This window comes from Oncorhynchus mykiss, chromosome 12 (genome assembly GCF_057628025.1).
Source record: "Oncorhynchus mykiss isolate SJ-2025 chromosome 12, ASM5762802v1, whole genome shotgun sequence".
In the NCBI taxonomy this organism is placed as follows: Eukaryota; Metazoa; Chordata; class Actinopteri; order Salmoniformes; family Salmonidae; genus Oncorhynchus; species Oncorhynchus mykiss.
The window spans coordinates 86,320,590-86,339,089 of NC_143033.1; the positions used below are offsets into that span (position 1 = coordinate 86,320,590).

The 18,500-nt window shown below is 49.1% G+C and overlaps 1 protein-coding gene across 2 annotated transcripts in view; it reads left to right on the forward strand.

Moving 5' to 3' along the window:
* Positions 1-245: 245 nt before the first annotated feature.
* LOC110538663 (acid-sensing ion channel 2) overlaps positions 246-18,500 on the forward strand; it is a 460,686-nt gene continuing 442,431 nt past the window's right edge. Inside the window, exons 1-2 of one of the 2 annotated variants that reach the window (XM_090193874.1) lie at positions 246-1,130; positions 1,458-2,078. In XM_090193874.1, the coding sequence (XP_090050000.1) occupies positions 1,080-1,130; positions 1,458-2,078 (672 nt within the window). In that variant the 5' untranslated portion in view covers positions 246-1,079. The remainder of the gene's footprint in view (positions 1,131-1,457; positions 2,079-18,500) is intronic. The other variant, XM_021625621.3, reaches the window with a different exon arrangement.

Sequence of the window (18,500 nt, forward strand, 5' to 3'; positions counted from 1 at the left end):
TACAGACTCTTTGTGATATATCTCACTCACGCTAACACACATACACAGGGATACACAGGACACACACATTTGGGGTTATGTCTCTGCATTACTTCTCTCTGTGTGATATCTCTGTGCAGTCCTTGCCTGCTGGGCACAAAATGCAGTGTTTGTTATCAGTGGGGGAGTGGAGACTGTCTGTCTTTCTCCTGCTTCCCCTCTCATTGCCCCCCCCCTCCTTCTGTCTCTCTCCATCCCTCTCCACCACTCCTCATGCGTGATCTCTCTCCTCCACCTTTCCCTAACCATCCGTCTCCCTGACAATCTGCGTCCTGCATCCATCCGTCAATCGGTTAGTGGTGAGATGGGGGATATGAAAACAGAAGGGCGGAAAAGAAAAATGAGAGCAAGAGGGAAAGAAAAACAGAAGCAGATTCAATAAGAGACTTCACTGTGGAGAGGAGGAGTGTGTTTGTGTGTGCTCTATCCTCTCTCTCTCTCTCGCTCTCTTTCTGCGCGAGCGTGTGTAAGCGTGTGCGTCTCTTCTGGCTCCACTGTTGTTCACTGGCTCCATGGATGAGCTGGGAAGAGGAGGTAGAGCGGAATCAGCGGATGCGTCTGGCCAGAAGAGAACGGGAGGACTTTGGATCGGCATGCGCGACAAACTGGCGGCGCTGATCATCAGCGGCTCTATCCTTCCTCCTCTCTCTCCCCTTCTCTCCCTTTCTCTCTCACGTGCACACACACTCTCAGACTCACACACACTCGCACACAGACTGGATGCCATCTCACTAGGCTGAACAAGAGGTGCTTAGGCTTGTCATTAGTCGCACAGGGAGATCCAGAGAGTTGAGTGTGTGTGTGAAGTGGGGACACTGAATACACAGAGGTGGCTTTGATTGGCTCGTGGCTTAAATGACTCTCTCACTCTGTGTCACAGTGGACTTACTTCTGGGATCCTGACAACGAAAACGGTCACTGAGAGAAGGAGAGAGGGCGGGGGGATATTGGAGGAGTGGAGGGGGGAGGTTTCAGGCACAGAGAGGCTGGCATCCAGAGTAACTAGGGACAGAGAAAGAGTGGAGGCGCGGAAGGAAGGGATGCCCTGGGGGTGCATCTTTCTATTCTTCACGCTCTCTTTTCTATCTGGAGTAAGGACTTGGGGGTTGTGAAGATCTCTGCCTCATGTGCTCTTCCTCTCTCTCTGTCTGTAGGTCTGTCTTGGGCTTGACTTTCTGGGTTGCTTTATTTTGCTCTGTGTCTCTGTGTTTGTCACTCTTTCTGTGCTGCAGGTGTGTATGTTTGGGACACTCACCCTCTCCCCTTTCTCTCTTTCTCTGTGTGAACTGAACGTGTGATTATGTGTTCCTTTTCTAGGTGGTAGTTCAGGGCTCTCATTGCATTGTCTCTCTCTCATTATTTCTTTCTCTCTCTCTCTCTCTCTCATTCTTCCTCTCTCTCTCTCTGTGTATGTGTAGGTGTCTGTGTATTTGGGTGTCCTTGGCTGTGGGACCGGAGCGGTCATGATGGACCTAAAGGAGAGTTGTGGCAGTGAGGGGAGCCATGAGAGCTCCAGTCTGCACCCGTCCTCCTGGCAGGCCTTCTCCCACACCAGCACGCTCCACGGCCTACGCTTCATCTTCCCCTACGGCCGGCCAACACCTCGCCGCCTGCTCTGGGCCGCCGCTCTGCTGGCCTGCCTGGGCCTCCTGGCCCTGGAGAGTGCCGAGCGCCTGGCCTACTTCCTCTCCTACCCCCATGTGACGAGCGTGGATGCCGTGATGTCGGGCAGCTTGGTGTTCCCTGCCGTCACCGTGTGCAACCTCAACGCCTACCGCTTCAGCCGCCTGTCCCGCAATGACCTGTACCACGCTGGGGAGCTGCTGGCCCTGCTGGACGTCCACCTGAGGATCCCTGAGCCCCAGCTGGCCGAGCCCCACGTCCTGGCCTTCCTCACAGACAAGGCCAACTTCACCGCCTACAGGCCCAAGCCCTTCAGCATGCGTGAGTTCACCGAGAGGGTGGGCCACGACCTTAAGGAGATGATGCTCTACTGCCGATACCAAGGCCAGGAGTGCAGCCACAAAGACTTCAAAATCGTAAGTCTACTCATAGTCTCCCTGTCTTTGCTCAGGTCTGGCACAGGTCAGATCTGCCGCTACTGCAGCGCAGTTGAGTCTCTCACTCAGAAGGCTTTGTCTGTCAAGTGTTAATGTGTGTTCTGTGATATGGTCTACAAGTTTTCAAAGTCCGGGAGAGGTTTTTTTCGCTCTGAGTTAACTTGATGTATGTTGGTAGCTGCACTGGGTCCCCTGCTGTGTATTTCTCTTGATATTTTTGTACTTCCATCTACAGGTTGTTTTTTAGTGATTGTGTACTGTAATCACACACTCTGCAGCTGTCCTGCTACTGTTTTCTTTATTTCATCCATAGGATAGCTCTTGGGGTTTTGACAGTCTGTTGCACAGGTCTCTTGATAGTCCCCATAAATATAGAATATGTAGTTTGTCTTTGGGCTGAACACATGTGATATCATTTCAGATTTCATGGAATGACAGCTTTTGTTACCCAGCTACAGCTCTTGTTACCCAGTTACAGCTGTTGTTGCCCAGTTACAGCTGTTGTTGCCCAGTTACAGCTCTTGTTACCCAGTTACAGCTGTTGTTGCCCAGTTACAACTCTAGTTGCCCAGTTACAGCTTTTGTTACCCAGTTACAGCTCTTGTTACCCAGTTACAGCTGTTGTTACCCAGTTACAACTCTAGTTGCCCAGTTACAGCTTTTGTTACCCAGTTACAGCTCTTGTTACCCAGTTACAGCTGTTGTTACCCAGTTACAGCTTTTGTTACCCAGTTACAGCTCTTGTTACCTACCCAGTTACAGCTGTTGTTACCCAGTTACAACTCTAGTTGCCCAGTTACAGCTTTTGTTACCCAGTTACAGCTCTTGTTACCCAGTTACAGCTGTTGTTACCCAGTTACAACTCTAGTTGCCCAGTTACAGCTCTTGTTACCCAGTTACAGCTGTTGTTGCCCAGTTACAACTCTAGTTGCCCAGTAACAGCTGTTGTTGCCCAGTTACTGCTCTTGTCCTCATACAGCTCTAGTTGGCCAGTTACATCTCTTGTTGGCCAGTTACAGCTGTTGTTGCCCTGTTACAGCTCTTGTTGACCAGTTACAGCTGTTGTTGCCCAGTTACATCTCTTGTTGGCCAGTTACTGCTCTTGTCCACATACAGCTCTAGTTGGCCAGTTACATCTCTTGTTGGCCAGTTACAGCTGTTGTTTCCCAGTTACTGCTCTTGTTGCCCAGTTACAGCTGTTGTTGAACAGTTACATCTCTTGTTGGCCAGTTACTGCTCTTGTCCACATACAGCTCTAGTTGGCCAGTTACATCTCTTGTTGGCCAGTTACAGCTGTTGTTTCCCAGTTACTGCTCTTGTTGCCCAGTTACAGCTGTTGTTGAACAGTTACAGCTGTTGTTGCCCAGTTACAGCTCTTGTTGCCCAGTTACTGCTCTTGTCCACATACAGCTCTAGTTGGCCAGTTACATCTCATGTTGGCCAGTTACATCTCTTGTTGGCCAGTTACAGATGTTGTTGCCCAGTTACAGCTGTTGTTGCCCAGTTACTGCTCTTGTCCACATACAGCTCTAGTTGGCCAGGGACAGCTCTTGTTGACCAGTAACAGCTCTTCTTGACCAGTTACAGCTGTTGTTGCCCAGTTACAGCTCTAGTTGGCCAGTTACAGCTGTTGTTGCCCAGTTACAGCTCTAGTTGGCCAGTTACAGCTGTTGTTGCCCAGTTACAGCTGTTGTTGCCCAGTTACAGCTGTTGTTGCCCAGTTACTGCTCTTGTCCACATACATCTCTTGTTGGCCAGTTACATCTCTTGTTGGCCAGTTACAGCTGTTGTTGGCCAGTTACAGCTGTTGTTGGCCAGTTACAGCTGTTGTTGCCCAGTTACAGCTATTGTTGCCCAGTTACAGCTCTTGTTGCCCAGTTACAGCTCTTGTTGCCCAGTTACAGCTCTTGTTGCCCAGTTACAGCTCTTGTTGCCCAGTTACAGCTCTTGTTGGCCAGTTACATCTCTTGTTGGCCAGTTACATCTCTTGTTGGCCAGTTACATCTCTTGTTGGCCAGTTACAGCTCTTGTTGGCCAGTTACAGCTCTTGTTGCCCACTTACTGCTCTTGTCCACATACAGCTCTAGTTGGCCAGTTACAGCTCTTGTTGCCCAGTTACAGCTCTTGTTGCCCAGTTACTGCTCTTGTCCACATACAGCTCTAGTTGGCCAGTTACATCTCTTGTTGGCCAGTTACATCTCTTGTTGGCTAGTTACAGATGTTGTTGCCCAGTTACTGCTCTTGTCCACATACAGCTCTAGTTGGCCAGTTACATCTCTTGTTGGCCAGTTACAGCTGTTGTTGCCCAGTTACAGCTCTTGTCCACGTACATCTCTAGTTGCCCAGGGACATCTCTAGTTGCCCAGGGACATCTCTAGTTGCCCAGGGACAGCTCTTGTTGACCAGTAACAGCTCTTGTTGACCAGTTACTGCTCTTGTCCACGTACAGGTCTAGTTGGCCAGTTATAGCTCTTGTGTGTCATGTTGTCTTGTCTCTGTCCTTTCCCTTCACCCTGTCTCCCTCTGCTGGTCGTGTTAGGTTACCTTTTCTCCCCCGCTTTCCCCCAGCTGTCCCTTGTCTCCTCTAACTACCCATTCACCCCGTTCCCCACCTGTTCCCTTTTTTCCCTCTGATTAGGTCCCAATATCTCTCTCTGTTTCTGCTCCTGTCCTTGTCGGATTCTTGTTTGTTTGTGTCATTCATGCCTGAACCAGACTGTCGTCATGTTTGCTGTAACCTTGTCCTGTCCTGTCGGAATCTGCCGGTCCATCTGAGCCTACCTATGTTTGGTAATTAAAGAAGCTCTGTTTAAGTTGATTCGCTTTTGGGTCCTCATTCACGCACCGTAACAGAAGAATCCGACCAAGAATGGACCCAGCGACTTCGGATCCTCTCCACTCAGCCGTCGAGATCCAGGGAGCGATGCTAGGCAGACACAAGCAGGAATTGTCTGCTGCTCGACATGCCGTTGAGACCCTGGCCACCCAAGTCTCCAACCTCACAGAACAGGTTCACCATCTCCGCCTCGATCCACCGGCCACTTCCAGGGCTTTCGAATCTCCGGAGCCCAGAATCAATAACCCGCCGTGTTACTCTGGGGAGCCCACTGAATGCCGCTCGTTCCTCACCCAGTGTGATATTGTGTTTTCTCTCCAGCCCAACACTTACTCCAGGAGCACTGCTCGTGTCGCCTACGTCATATCTCTCCTTATTGGACGGGCTCGTGAGTGGGGCACGGCAATCTGGGAGGCAAGGGCTGAGTGTACTAACCAGTATCAAGACTTTAAGGAGGAGATGATACGGGTTTTTGATCGATCTGTTTTTGGGGAGGAGGCTTCCAGGGCCCTGTCTTCCCTATGTCAAGGCAATCGATCCATAACAGACTACTCTATTGAGTTTCGCACTCTTGCTGTCTCCAGTGGCTGGAACGAGCCGGCCTTGCTCGCTCGTCTTCTGGAGGGTTTCCGCGCAGAGGTAAAGGATGAGATTCTCTCCCGGGAGGTTCCTTCCAGCGTGGATTCCTTGATTGAACTCGCTATTCGCATTGAGCGACGGGTTGATCTTCGTCACCGAGCTCGTGGAAAGGAGCTCGCGCTCTCCGTCGCCTCCCTCTCCGCATCACTACCATCTTCCTCTGCCGGCTCGGGTGCTGAGCCCATGCAGCTGGGAGGTATCCGCATCTCGACTGAGGAGAGGGAACGGAGAATCACCAACCGCCTCTGTCTCTATTGCGGTTCCGCTGGTCATTTTGTCACTTCATGTCCAGTAAAAGGCCAGAGCTCGTCAGTAAGCGGAGGGCTACTGGTGAGCGCTACTACTCCTGTCTCTCCTTCAAGATCCTGCACTACCTTGTCGGTCCATCTACGCTGGACCGGTTCGTCAGCTTCCTGCAGTGCCTTAATAGACTCTGGGGCGGAGGGCTGTTTTATGGACGAGACCTGGGCTCGGGAACATGACATTCCTCTCAGACAGTTAAAGGAGCCCACGGCCTTGTTCGCCCTGGATGGTAGTCCTCTCCCCAGGATTCAGCGTGAGACGCTACCTTTAACCCTCACTGTTTCTGGTAATCATAGTGAAACCATTTATTTTTTAATTTTTCGTTCACCTTTTTCACCTGTTGTTTTGGGCCATCCCTGGCTAGTTTGTCATAATCCTTCCATTAATTGGTCTAGTAATTCTATCCTCTCCTGGAACGTCTCTTGTCATGTGAAATGTTTAATGTCTGCTATCCCTCCTGTTTCCTCTGTCTCTTCTTCACAGGAGGAGCCTGGTGATTTGACAGGGGTGCCGGAGGAATATCACGATCTGCGCACGGTGTTCAGTCGGTCCAGGGCCACCTCTCTTCCTCCACACCGGTCGTATGATTGTAGTATTGATCTCCTTCCGGGAACCACCCCCCCCCGGGGTAGACTATACTCTCTGTCGGCTCCCGAACGTAAGGCTCTCGAAGATTATTTGTCTGTAGCTCTTGACGCCGGTACCATAGTCCCCTCCTCCTCTCCCGCCGGAGCGGGGTTTTTTTTTGTCAAGAAGAAGGACGGGTCTCTGCGCCCCTGCATAGATTATCGAGGGCTGAATGACATAACAGTGAAGAATCGTTATCCGCTTCCTCTTATGTCTTCGAGATCCTGCAGGGAGCCAGGTTTTTCACTAAGTTGGACCTTCGTAACGCTTACCATCTCGTGCGCATCAGGGAGGGGGACGAGTGGAAGACGGCGTTTAACACTCCGTTAGGGCACTTTGAATACCGGGTTCTTCCTTTCGGCCTCGCTAACGCTCCAGCTGTCTTTCAGGCATTAGTCAATGATGTCCTGAGAGACATGCTGAACATCTTTGTTTTCGTTTACCTTGACGATATCCTGATTTTTTCACCGTCACTCCAGATTCATGTTCAGCACGTTCGACGTGTCCTCCAGCGCCTTTTAGAGAATTGTCTTTTTGTGAAGGCTGAGAAGTGCACTTTTCATGCCTCCTCCGTCACATTTCTCGGTTCTGTTATTTCCGCTGAAGGCATTAAGATGGATCCCGCTAAGGTCCAAGCTGTCATTGATTGGCCCGTCCCTAAGTCACGCGTCGAGCTGCAGCGCTTTCTCGGCTTCGCGAACTTCTATCGTCGTTTCATCCGTAATTTCGGTCAGGTGGCAGCTCCTCTCACAGCCCTTACTTCTGTCAAGACGTGCTTTAAGTGGTCCGTTTCCGCCCAGGGAGCTTTTGATCTCCTCAAGAATCGTTTTACATCCGCTCCTATCCTTGTTACACCTGACGTCTCTAGACAGTTCGTTGTCGAGGTTGACGCGTCAGAGGTGGGAGTGGGAGCCATCCTTTCTCAGCGCTCCCTCTCTGACGACAAGGTCCACCCATGCGCGTATTTTTCTCATCGCCTGTCGCCGTCGGAACGTAACTATGATGTGGGTAACCGCGAACTGCTCGCCATCCGGTTAGCCCTAGGCGAATGGCGACAGTGGTTGGAGGGGGCGACCGTTCCTTTTGTCGTTTGGACTGACCATAGGAACCTTGAGTACATCCGTTCTGCCAAACGACTTAATGCGCGTCAGGCGCGTTGGGCGCTGTTTTTCGCTCGTTTCGAGTTCGTGATTTCTTATCGTCCGGGCTCTAAGAACACCAAGCCTGATGCTTTGTCTCGTCTCTTCAGTTCTTCAGTAGCCTCCACTGACCCCGAGGGGATTCTCCCTGAGGGGCGTGTTGTCGGGTTGACTGTCTGGGGAATTGAGAGGCAGGTAAAGCAAGCACTCACTCAAACTCCGTCGCCGCGCGCTTGTCCTAGGAACCTTCTTTTCGTTCCCGTTCCTACTCGTCTGGCCGTTCTTCAGTGGGCTCACTCTGCCAAGTTAGCCGGCCACCCTGGCGTTCGGGGTACGCTTGCTTCCATTCGCCAGCGTTTCTGGTGGCCCACCCGGGAGCATGACACGCGTCGTTTCGTGGCTGCTTGTTCGGTCTGCGCGCAGACTAAGTCCGGTAACTCTCCTCCTGCCGGCCGTCTCAGGCCGCTTCCTATTCCCTCTCGACCGTGGTCTCACATCGCCTTAGATTTTGTCACCGGACTGCCTTCGTCAGCGGGGAAGACTGTTATTCTTACGGTTGTCGATAGGTTCTCTAAGGCGGCTCATTTCATTCCCCTTGCTAAGCTTCCTTCTGCTAAAGAGACGGCACAAATCATCATCGAGAATGTTTTCAGAATTCATGGCCTTCCGTCAGACGTCGTTTCGGACAGAGGTCCGCAATTCACGTCTCAATTTTGGAGGGAGTTTTGCCGTTTGATTGGGGCTTCCGTCAGTCTCTCTTCCGGCTTTCACCCCCAGTCTAACGGTCAAGCAGAACGGGCCAATCAGACTATTGGTCGCATCTTACGCAGTCTTTCTTTTCGCAACCCTGCGTCTTGGTCAGAACAGCTCCCCTGGGCAGAATACGCCCACAACTCGCTTCCTTCGTCTGCGACCGGGCTATCTCCTTTTCAGAGTAGCCTCGGGTACCAGCCTCCGTTGTTCTCATCTCAGTTCGCCGAGTCCAGCGTCCCCTCCGCTCAGGCTTTTGTCCAACGTTGCGAGCGCACCTGGAAGAGGGTCAGGTCTGCACTTTGCCGTTATAGGGCGCAGACTGTGAGAGCTGCTAATAAGCGTAGAACTAAGAGCCCTAGATATTGTCGCGGTCAGAGAGTTTGGCTCTCCACTCAGAACCTTCCCCTTAAGACGGCTTCTCGCAAGTTGACCCCGCGGTTCATTGGTCCATTCCGTATCTCTCAGGTCATTAATCCTGTCGCAGTGCGACTTCTTCTTCCGCGATATCTTCGTCGCGTCCACCCGGTCTTCCATGTGTCCTGTGTTAAGCCCGTTCTTCGCGCCCCCGCTCGTCTCCCCCCCCCCCCCCCATCCTTGTCGAGGGCGCACCTATCTACAGGGTCCGTAAGATCTTGGACATGCGTCCTCGGGGCCGTGGTCATCAGTACCTAGTTGACTGGGAGGGGTACGGTCCTGAGGAGAGGAGTTGGGTTCCCTCTCGGGACGTGCTGGACCGTGCGCTGATTGATGATTTCCTCCGTTGCCGCCAGGTTTCCTCCTCGAGTGCGCCAGGAGGCGCTCGGTGAGTGGGGGGGTACTGTCATGTTGTCTTGTCTCTGTCCTTTCCCTTCACCCTGTCTCCCTCTGCTGGTCGTGTTAGGTTACCTTTTCTCCCCCGCTTTCCCCCAGCTGTCCCTTGTCTCCTCTAACTACCCATTCACCCCGTTCCCCACCTGTTCCCTTTTTTCCCTCTGATTAGGTCCCAATATCTCTCTCTGTTTCTGCTCCTGTCCTTGTCGGATTCTTGTTTGTTTGTGTCATTCATGCCTGAACCAGACTGTCGTCATGTTTGCTGTAACCTTGTCCTGTCCTGTCGGAATCTGCCGGTCCATCTGAGCCTACCTATGTTTGGTAATTAAAGAAGCTCTGTTTAAGTTGATTCGCTTTTGGGTCCTCATTCACGCACCGTAACATTGTGGCCCAGTTATAGCTCTTGTTGCCCGGTTACAGCTCTTGCCCAGTTACAGCTCTTGCCCAGCTACAGTTTGTAGCCCACAAGTTCTCCAGACCATGCACAGGCTGTAGTATATGTACAGGTTGCTGCTAATGAGTTTTCCTCAGTGCTTTTTGTCTTGTAGCCATAGAGCCGTAGCACACACACAGGCCCTGCTGTAGACATGCCTTTAGGCTCTGATCTGCTTTGATGAGGTTCCCTTTGAGGAGTGTAATCATTTTTGTCATTAAAGGAGAATATCAAAGACATCACTCTCTGTCTAAACTAGCATACTGGCAGCTTGTAGATTGTCTGAGTTGAGGTATCCAGGTCGCCCAGTTTTGTAGTCACAGATGGATTCATATCTTGGTTTTTCATCTCGGAACACACTCACTGTCACTGCACAAAGACTAACTGGCAAGGCAACAGTGATGTGTAATGTAATAGCTTCCCTGGTATTATTGGGGTGGTCTCAGTGACTCATTTATAATTCTGTCAGGAATTAGTCATTCTTCAATGGTGATTCTGTAACCTAGTAATCTTTTGGGAATCTCCGTTTGGACAATATGTAATTTCCTGTTAACTCTGTTGGATCCTTTGGGTGTAAATATTGACCTAAGAATGCTCTGTAGTCATACTTGCTAGTCCCTGTAGTGATTTATGTACTAGTGACGTTTCTTCAAATCAAATTGTATTGGTTACATACACATATTTAGCAGATGTTATTGCGCATTTAGCGAAATGCTTGTGTTCCTAGCTCCAACAGTGCAGTAATATCTAACAATTCACAACAATACATACAAATCTAAAGTAAAAGAATGGAGTTAAGAAATACAGTACTGGTCAAAAGTTAGGACACACCTACTCATTCTAGGGTTTTTATTTTTTACTGTTGTTTACATTGTAGAATAATAGTGAAGACATCAAAACTATAAAATAACACATGGAATCATGTAGTAACCAAAAAAGTGTTAAACAAATCAAAATATATTTTATATTTCAGTTTCTTCAAAGTAGCCACCCTTTGACTTGATGACAACCTTGCACAGTCTTGAAGGAGTTCCCACATATGCTGAGCACTTGTTGGTTGCTTTTCCTTCACTCTGCAGTCCAACTCATCCCAAACCATCTCAATTGGGTTAAGGTCAGGTGATTGTGGAGGCCAGGTCATCTGATGCAGTACTCTATCACTCTCCTTCTTGGTCAAATAGCACTTACACAGCCTGGAGGTGTGTTGGGTCATCAGTGAAAAATATTTTTATTTGTTTAACACTTTTTTTAGTTACGACATGATTCCATATGTGGTATTTCAAAGGTTTGATGTCTTCACTATTATTCTAAAATGTAGAAAATAGTAAAAATAAAGCAAAAACCTTGAATGAATAGGTGTGTCCAAACCTTTGACAGGTACTGTATAGAAATATTTGGACGAACAATGTCGGAGTGGCATTGACTAATATACAGAAGAATAGAATTCAGTATATACATATGAATTGAGTAAGGCAGGATGTAAACATTATTAAAGTGTCTAGTGTTCCATTATTAAAGTGACCAGTGATTCCATGTCTATGTATATAGGGCAGCAGCCTCTAAGGTGCAGGGTTGAGTAAAAGAGTGGTTGCTGGCTAGTGATGGCCGTACCAGGCAGTGATACAGCCCGACAGGATGCTCTCAATTGTGCATCTGTAAAACATTGTGAGGGTCTTAGGGACCAAGCCAAATTTCTTCAGCCTCCTGAGGTTGAAGAGATGCTGTTGCGCCTTCTTCACCACACTGTCTATGTGGCTGGACCATTTCAGATCGTTGTGATGTGTACGCTGAGGAACTTTAAGCTTTTCACCTTCTCCACTAAGTTTTGTTGACGTTGAGGGAAAAGTTATTTTCCTCGCACCCCTCTGACAGGGCCCTCACCTCCTCTCTGTAGGCTGTCTCATCATTGTTGGTAATCAGGCCTACAACTGTTGTGTCGTCTGCAAACTTGATGATTGAGTTGGAGGCGTGCGTGGCCACTCAGTCATGGGTGAAGAGGGAGTACAGGAGGGGGCTGAGCGCGCACCCTTGTGGGGCCCCTTTGTTGAGGATCAGTGCTGTGGAGGTGCTGTTTCCTACCTTCACCACCTGGGCGCGGGATAGGGCAGTGTGCAGTGCGATGGCGATTGCATCGTCTGTGGATCTATTGGGGACATATGCAAATTGAAATGGGTCTAGGGTGTCAGGTAAGTTAGAGGTGAAATTAATCTTAACTAGCCTCTCAAAGCACTTCATGATGATAGAAGGGAGAGATAGTAATTTAGTTCAGTTACCTTTGCTTTCTTGGGTACAGGAATAATGGTGGACAGGAGGAAGACGTCGGGTTCCGCAACGTGGCTGGTTTTCCCTTTGTAATCCGTGATTGTTTGTAGACCCAGCCACATACGTCTTGTCTCTGAGCCATTGAATTGCGAGCCCACTTTGTCTCTGTACTGACGTTTTGCCTGTTTGATTGCCTTACGGAGGGAATAACTACTCTTTTTCTATTCAACCATATTCCCAGTCACCTTGCCATGGTTAAATTCAGTGGTCTGCGCTTTCAGTTTTGCGCGAATGCTGCCATCTATCCACAATTTCTGATTTGGGTAGGTTTTAATGGTCACAGTGGAAACAACATCTGCTATACACTTCCTGATTAACTCAGTCACCGTGTCAGTGTATACATCAATGTTATTCTCAGAGGCTATCTGGAACATATCCCAGTCCGCGTGATCAAAACAATCTTGAAGCATGGATTCTGATTGGTCAGACCAGCATTGAATAGACCTTAGCACGGGTACTTACTGTTTGAGTTTCTGCCTATAGGAAGGGATGAGCAAAATGGAGTCATTAGTGTTTTAGGAGCGCGAGTGCCACAGTCAATGTGTTGTTAGAACTTTGGAAGCATTTTCCTCAAATTTGCTTTGTTAAAATCCCCAGCCACAATAAATGTGGCCTCAGGATATGTGGGTTCCAGTTTGGCTGTGACTATAACCGAAGATAATTATCTTGGGAGGTAATACGGTCGGCATTTGATTCTGAGGTATTCTAGGACGCATGAACAAAATGACTTGAGTTTCTGTACGTTATCACAATCACACCGTGTGTAGTTAATCATGAAACATACAACCCCGCCTTTCTTCTTCCCAGGGGGGTTCTTTATTCCTGTCTGCGCAATCTACTGAGAACCCAGCTGGCTGTATGGACGGGGACAGTATATCCGGAGAGAGCCATGATTCCGTGAAACAGAGCATGTCTACTTTATTTTCCAGAGACTGAACATTAGCGAGTAATATACTCTCAGTGGCTTTTGAGTTATTCTTATCTTGTGACTCTCAATTTGACCTGTGTCAGGGAGAATGTTGGAGCTTGGAGCCTAAGATTTTCATTGTACCCTGAAATCACACCTGCAACCCTGTACATGTGACTGTTAAACACTCTGAATCTGAATCATGTTGATAGTCTTCAAGAGAATGCACTGTCATCTCTGCCCACTGCCTGTTTCCTTGGTCTCTCTCTTTCTCTTTCCACTCTGCCCCTTCCTTTGTCAGAAAAAAAAAATATCCTTCTACCAAGGCAAAAAGATTCACAGAAACAGAAACACACAGACACTGGAGCATTACCATGACACAACAGGGACCAGAGTTTGAGTGACATTGTGATGAATGACCGCAGGGAGGATTGTGGGAACATGGGCGTCAGTGTGATGTGACAGATGGAACTGGAACAGAATAGAATACCACACAAAAGAGAAAGCACAAATGTGTTTTTCCATTCTATTCATAGTGTCAATGTGTATTTGTGTACATTTGAAATGTATTTACACATGTGAATACAGATTGCATTTGTGTGAGCGTCAGATTCTAAATGTAAATACATTTGAATAATTGAAAAGTCTGTGTAGTGTGTGTGTGTGTGTGGTGTGTGTGTGTGTGTGTGTGTGTGTGTGTAATTAACTGTGAAGGTGTGTGTGTGTGTGTGTGTGTGTTTATGTGTTTATAATGTGTGAATGTGATTCTGATTGTGTTAAGTAATGCTCCCTCTGTGTGATTATTACAGCCCTGATTAAACACTGATTGATCACAGTGACAGGCTACATCAGTGTCTGCCAGACTGAATGCAGCTCAATGTGACAGTTCTACAGTAGCATCCCCTCAGCTTGATGCCAGGGTGGGCCCTATCACACACTCAACCTTAATGAGAGCCAGCCAGCATGGCCTGATGATAGCAGCCAGACTAGGGGCTCTGTATAACAGATGCTAATTAGCAATACATCTGACCCAGCCTGGCCAAGGATTACAACCACAATGGTGTATTTTCAGCACCACATTTATGCACTACACAAACTGTGGCCTCATCTGACTGGCTGGTTGTAATAGATTAGTCTAGCTACATGGCCAATTGCCTATGTCTACATTGTTGTGTCTGTGTTTAACCTTGATCCCTACGAAGGGATATATCCACTTGAAGTAAGTTTATTGGGTGTCAGATAGCCTAGAGGTTAAAAGTGTTGGGCCAGCAACCGAAAGGTCGCTGGTTCGAATCCCTGAGCCTACTGAAAAATGTGTCGATGTGCCCTTGAGCAAGACACTTAACCCTAGTCACTCTGGATAAGAGTGTCTGCTAAATAACTTAAATGTAAAAATGTCCCACCATCAGAGCAGAACAGAACACCAACAAGTAGGGGGGTAGGCTACATTGTTTCCTCTCACTAAAAATTGTATTTGTTTTAAAATTGTGCATTTCACTCCATTTGAAATCCCCATGCCCAATATTACATCCTTAATGTGAATGGATCCATTCATCGTTAATGTGCCACTACGAAGCCACTTTACACTCCCTACAGGGCACGGCTCAGTCTGTTAAAGCGCACGGGAACCACTGCTAACACACTCTCCCTGGTCCGCCCCTCTAAAACACCCCAGAGACAGGAAAGCAACCTGTTCAGCAGAATAAACCTGGGGTGAGGCCTGGCTTGAAATGTGCATGCCCTGCTGTTTATTTAAAAGACACTGCAATAGTGTGGATAATGTGAAGTAGTGAATTATGGTGTTCTCTGGACAGTGGTGCGCTTTTCGAGAGAGAAGAGGAGCGCTTGAGTCAGTGAAGACGGAGGGACGTGAGCGAAAAAGAGAACGTGATGGAGCCCCAGTCAGTCAGTAAAGAGGGTGAGAGAAAAGTGGATGTCAAGGCATAGAGAGATGGACTAGGTGGTAAAGCCAGCAGGGAGAGAGAGATGGACTATGTGGTAAAGCCAGCAGGGAGAGATGGACTAGATGGAGAAATGGACTAGGTGGTAAAGCCAGCATGGAGAGATGGAGAAATGGACTATGTGGTAAAGCCAGCATGGAGAGATGGAGAAATGGACTAGGTGGTAAAGCCAGCAGGGAGAGATGGAGAGATGGACTATGTGGTAAAGCCAGCAGGGAGAGATGGACTAGATGGAGAGATGGACTAGGTGGTAAAGCCAGCAGGGAGAGGTGGACTAGGTGGTAAAGCCAGCAGGGAGAGATGGACTAGATGGAGAGATGGACTAGGTGGTAAAGCCAGCAGGGAGAGATGGACTAGGTGGTAAAGCCAGCAGGGAGAGATGGAGAGATGGACTAGATGGAGAGATGGACTAGGTGGTAAAGCCAGCAGGGAGAGATGGAGAGATGGACTAGGTGGTAAAGCCAGCAGGGAGAGATGGACTAGGTGGTAAAGCCAGCAGGGAGAGATGGAGAGATGGACTAGATGGAGAGATGGACTAGGTGGTAAAGCCAGCAGGGAGAGATGGAGAGATGGACTAGATGGAGAGATGGACTAGGTGGTAAAGCCAGCAGGGAGAGATGGAGAGATGGACTAGGTGCTAAAGCCAGCAGGGAGAGATGGACTAGATGGAGAGATGGACTAGGTGGTAAAGCCAGCAGGGAGAAATGGAGAGATGGACTAGATGGAGAGATGGACTAGATGGAGAGATGGACTAGGTGGTAAAACCAGCAGGGAGAGACGGACTAGATGGAGAGATGGACTATGTGGTAAAGCCAGCAGGGAGAGATGGACTAGATGGAGAGATGGACAAGGTGGTAAAGCCAGCAGGGAGAGATGGACTAGATGGAGAGATGGACTAGGTGGTAAAGCCAGCAGGGAGAGATGGAGAGATGGACTAGATGGAGAGATGGACTAGGTGGTAAAGCCAGCAGGGAGAGATGGAGAGATGGACTAGATGGAGAGATGGACTAGATGGAGAGATGGACTAGATGGAGAGATGGACTAGGTTGTAAAGCCAGCAGGGAGAGGTGGACTAGGTTGTAAAGCCAGCAGGGAGAGTTGGAGAGATGGACTATGTGGTAAAGCCAGCAGGGAGAGATGGACTAGATGTAGAGATGGACTAGGTGGTTAAGCCAGCAGGGAGAGATGGAGAGATGGACTAGGTGGTAAAGCCAGCAGGGAGAGATGGACTAGGTGGTAAAGCCAGCAGGGAGAGATGGAGAGATGGACTAGATGGAGAGATGGACTAGATGGAGAGATGGACTAGGTGGTAAAGGAGAGAGAGAGCGAGAGATGGACAGAGAGATGGACTAGGTGGTAAAGCCAGCAGGAAGAGAGAGAGAGACTAGGTAGTAAAGCCAGCAGAGAGAGAGAGAGAGATGGACTAGGTGGTAAAGCCAGCAGGAAGAGGGAGAGAGAGAGAGAGATGGACTAGGTGGTAAAGCCAGCAGGAAGAGGGAGAGAGAGAGAGAGAGAGAGACTAGGTAGTAAAGCCAGCAGAGAGAGAGAGAGAGAAATGGACTAGGTGGTAAAGCCAGCAGAGAGAGAGAAATGGACTATGTGGTAAAGCCAGCAGAGAGAGAGAGAGAGAGAGAGAAATGGACTAGGTGGTAAAGCCAGCAGAGAGAGAGAGAGAGAAATGGACTAGGTGGTAAAGCCAGCAGGGAGAGATGGACTAGGTGGTAAAGCCAGCAGGAAGAGGAAGAGGGAGGGAGAGAGGGAGAGAGGGAGAGAGAGAGAGAGAGAGATGGACAGAGAGATGGACAGAGAGATGGACAGAGAGATGGACTAGGTGGTAAAGCCGAGAGAGAGAGAGATAAACTAGGTAGTAAAGCCAGCAGGGAGAGAGAGATGGACTAGGTGGTAAAGCCAGCAGGAAGAGAGAGAGAGAGAGAGATGGACAGAGAGATGGACTAGGTGGTAAAGCCGAGAGAGAGAGAGATGGACAGAGAGATGGACTAGGTGGTAAAGCTGAGAGAGAGAGAGAGATGGACAGAGAGATGGACTAGGTGGTAAAGCCAGCAGGAAGAGAGAGAGAGAGAGAGAGATGGACAGAGAGATGGACAGAGAGATGGACTAGGTGGTAAAGCAGAGAGAGAGAGAGATGGACAGAGAGATGGACAGAGAGATGGACTAGGTGGTAAAGCCGAGAGAGAGAGATGGACTAGGTAGTAAAGCCAGCAGAGAGAGAGATGGACTAGGTGGTAAAGCCAGCAGGAAGAGTTGGAGAGAGAGAGAGATGGACAGAGAGATGGACAGAGAGATGGACTAGGTGGTAAAGCCAGCAGGAAGAGTTGGAGAGAGAGAGAGATGGACAGAGAGATGGACAGAGAGATGGACTAGGTGGTAAAGCCAGCAGGAAGAGTTGGAGAGAGAGAGAGATGGACAGAGAGATGGACAGAGAGATGGACTAGGTGGTAAAGCCAGCAGGAAGAGTTGGAGAGAGAGAGAGATGGACAGAGAGATGGACAGAGAGATGGACTAGGTAGTAAAGCCAGCAGAGAGAGAGATGGACTAGGTGGTAAAGCCAGCAGGAAGAGTTGGAGAGAGAGAGAGATGGACAGAGAGATGGACAGAGAGATGGACTAGGTGGTAAAGCCAGCAGGAAGAGAGAGAGAGCGAGAGATGGACAGAGAGATGGACAGAGAGATGGACTAGGTGGTAAAGCCGAGAGAGAGAGAGATGGACAGAGAGATGGACAGAGAGATGGACTAGGTGGTAAAGCCGAGAGAGAGAGATGGACTAGGTGGTAAAGCCAGCAGAGAGAGAGATGGACTAGGTGGTAAAGCCAGCAGAGAGAGAGATGGACTAGGTGGTAAAGCCAGCAGAGAGAGAGATGGACTAGGTGGTAAAGCCAGCAGGAAGAGAGAGAGAGAGAGAGATGGACAGAGAGATGGACTAGGTGGTAAAGCCGAGAGAGAGAGAGATGGACAGAGAGATGGACTAGGTGGTAAAGCTGAGAGAGAGAGAGAGATGGACAGAGAGATGGACTAGGTGGTAAAGCCAGCAGGAAGAGAGAGAGAGAGAGAGATGGACAGAGAGATGGACAGAGAGATGGACTAGGTGGTAAAGCAGAGAGAGAGAGAGATGGACAGAGAGATGGACAGAGAGATGGACTAGGTGGTAAAGCCGAGAGAGAGAGATGGACTAGGTAGTAAAGCCAGCAGAGAGAGAGATGGACTAGGTGGTAAAGCCAGCAGGAAGAGTTGGAGAGAGAGAGAGATGGACAGAGAGATGGACAGAGAGATGGACTAGGTGGTAAAGCCAGCAGGAAGAGTTGGAGAGAGAGAGAGATGGACAGAGAGATGGACAGAGAGATGGACTAGGTGGTAAAGCCAGCAGGAAGAGTTGGAGAGAGAGAGAGATGGACAGAGAGATGGACAGAGAGATGGACTAGGTGGTAAAGCCAGCAGGAAGAGTTGGAGAGAGAGAGAGATGGACAGAGAGATGGACAGAGAGATGGACTAGGTAGTAAAGCCAGCAGAGAGAGAGATGGACTAGGTGGTAAAGCCAGCAGGAAGAGTTGGAGAGAGAGAGAGATGGACAGAGAGATGGACAGAGAGATGGACTAGGTGGTAAAGCCAGCAGGAAGAGAGAGAGAGCGAGAGATGGACAGAGAGATGGACAGAGAG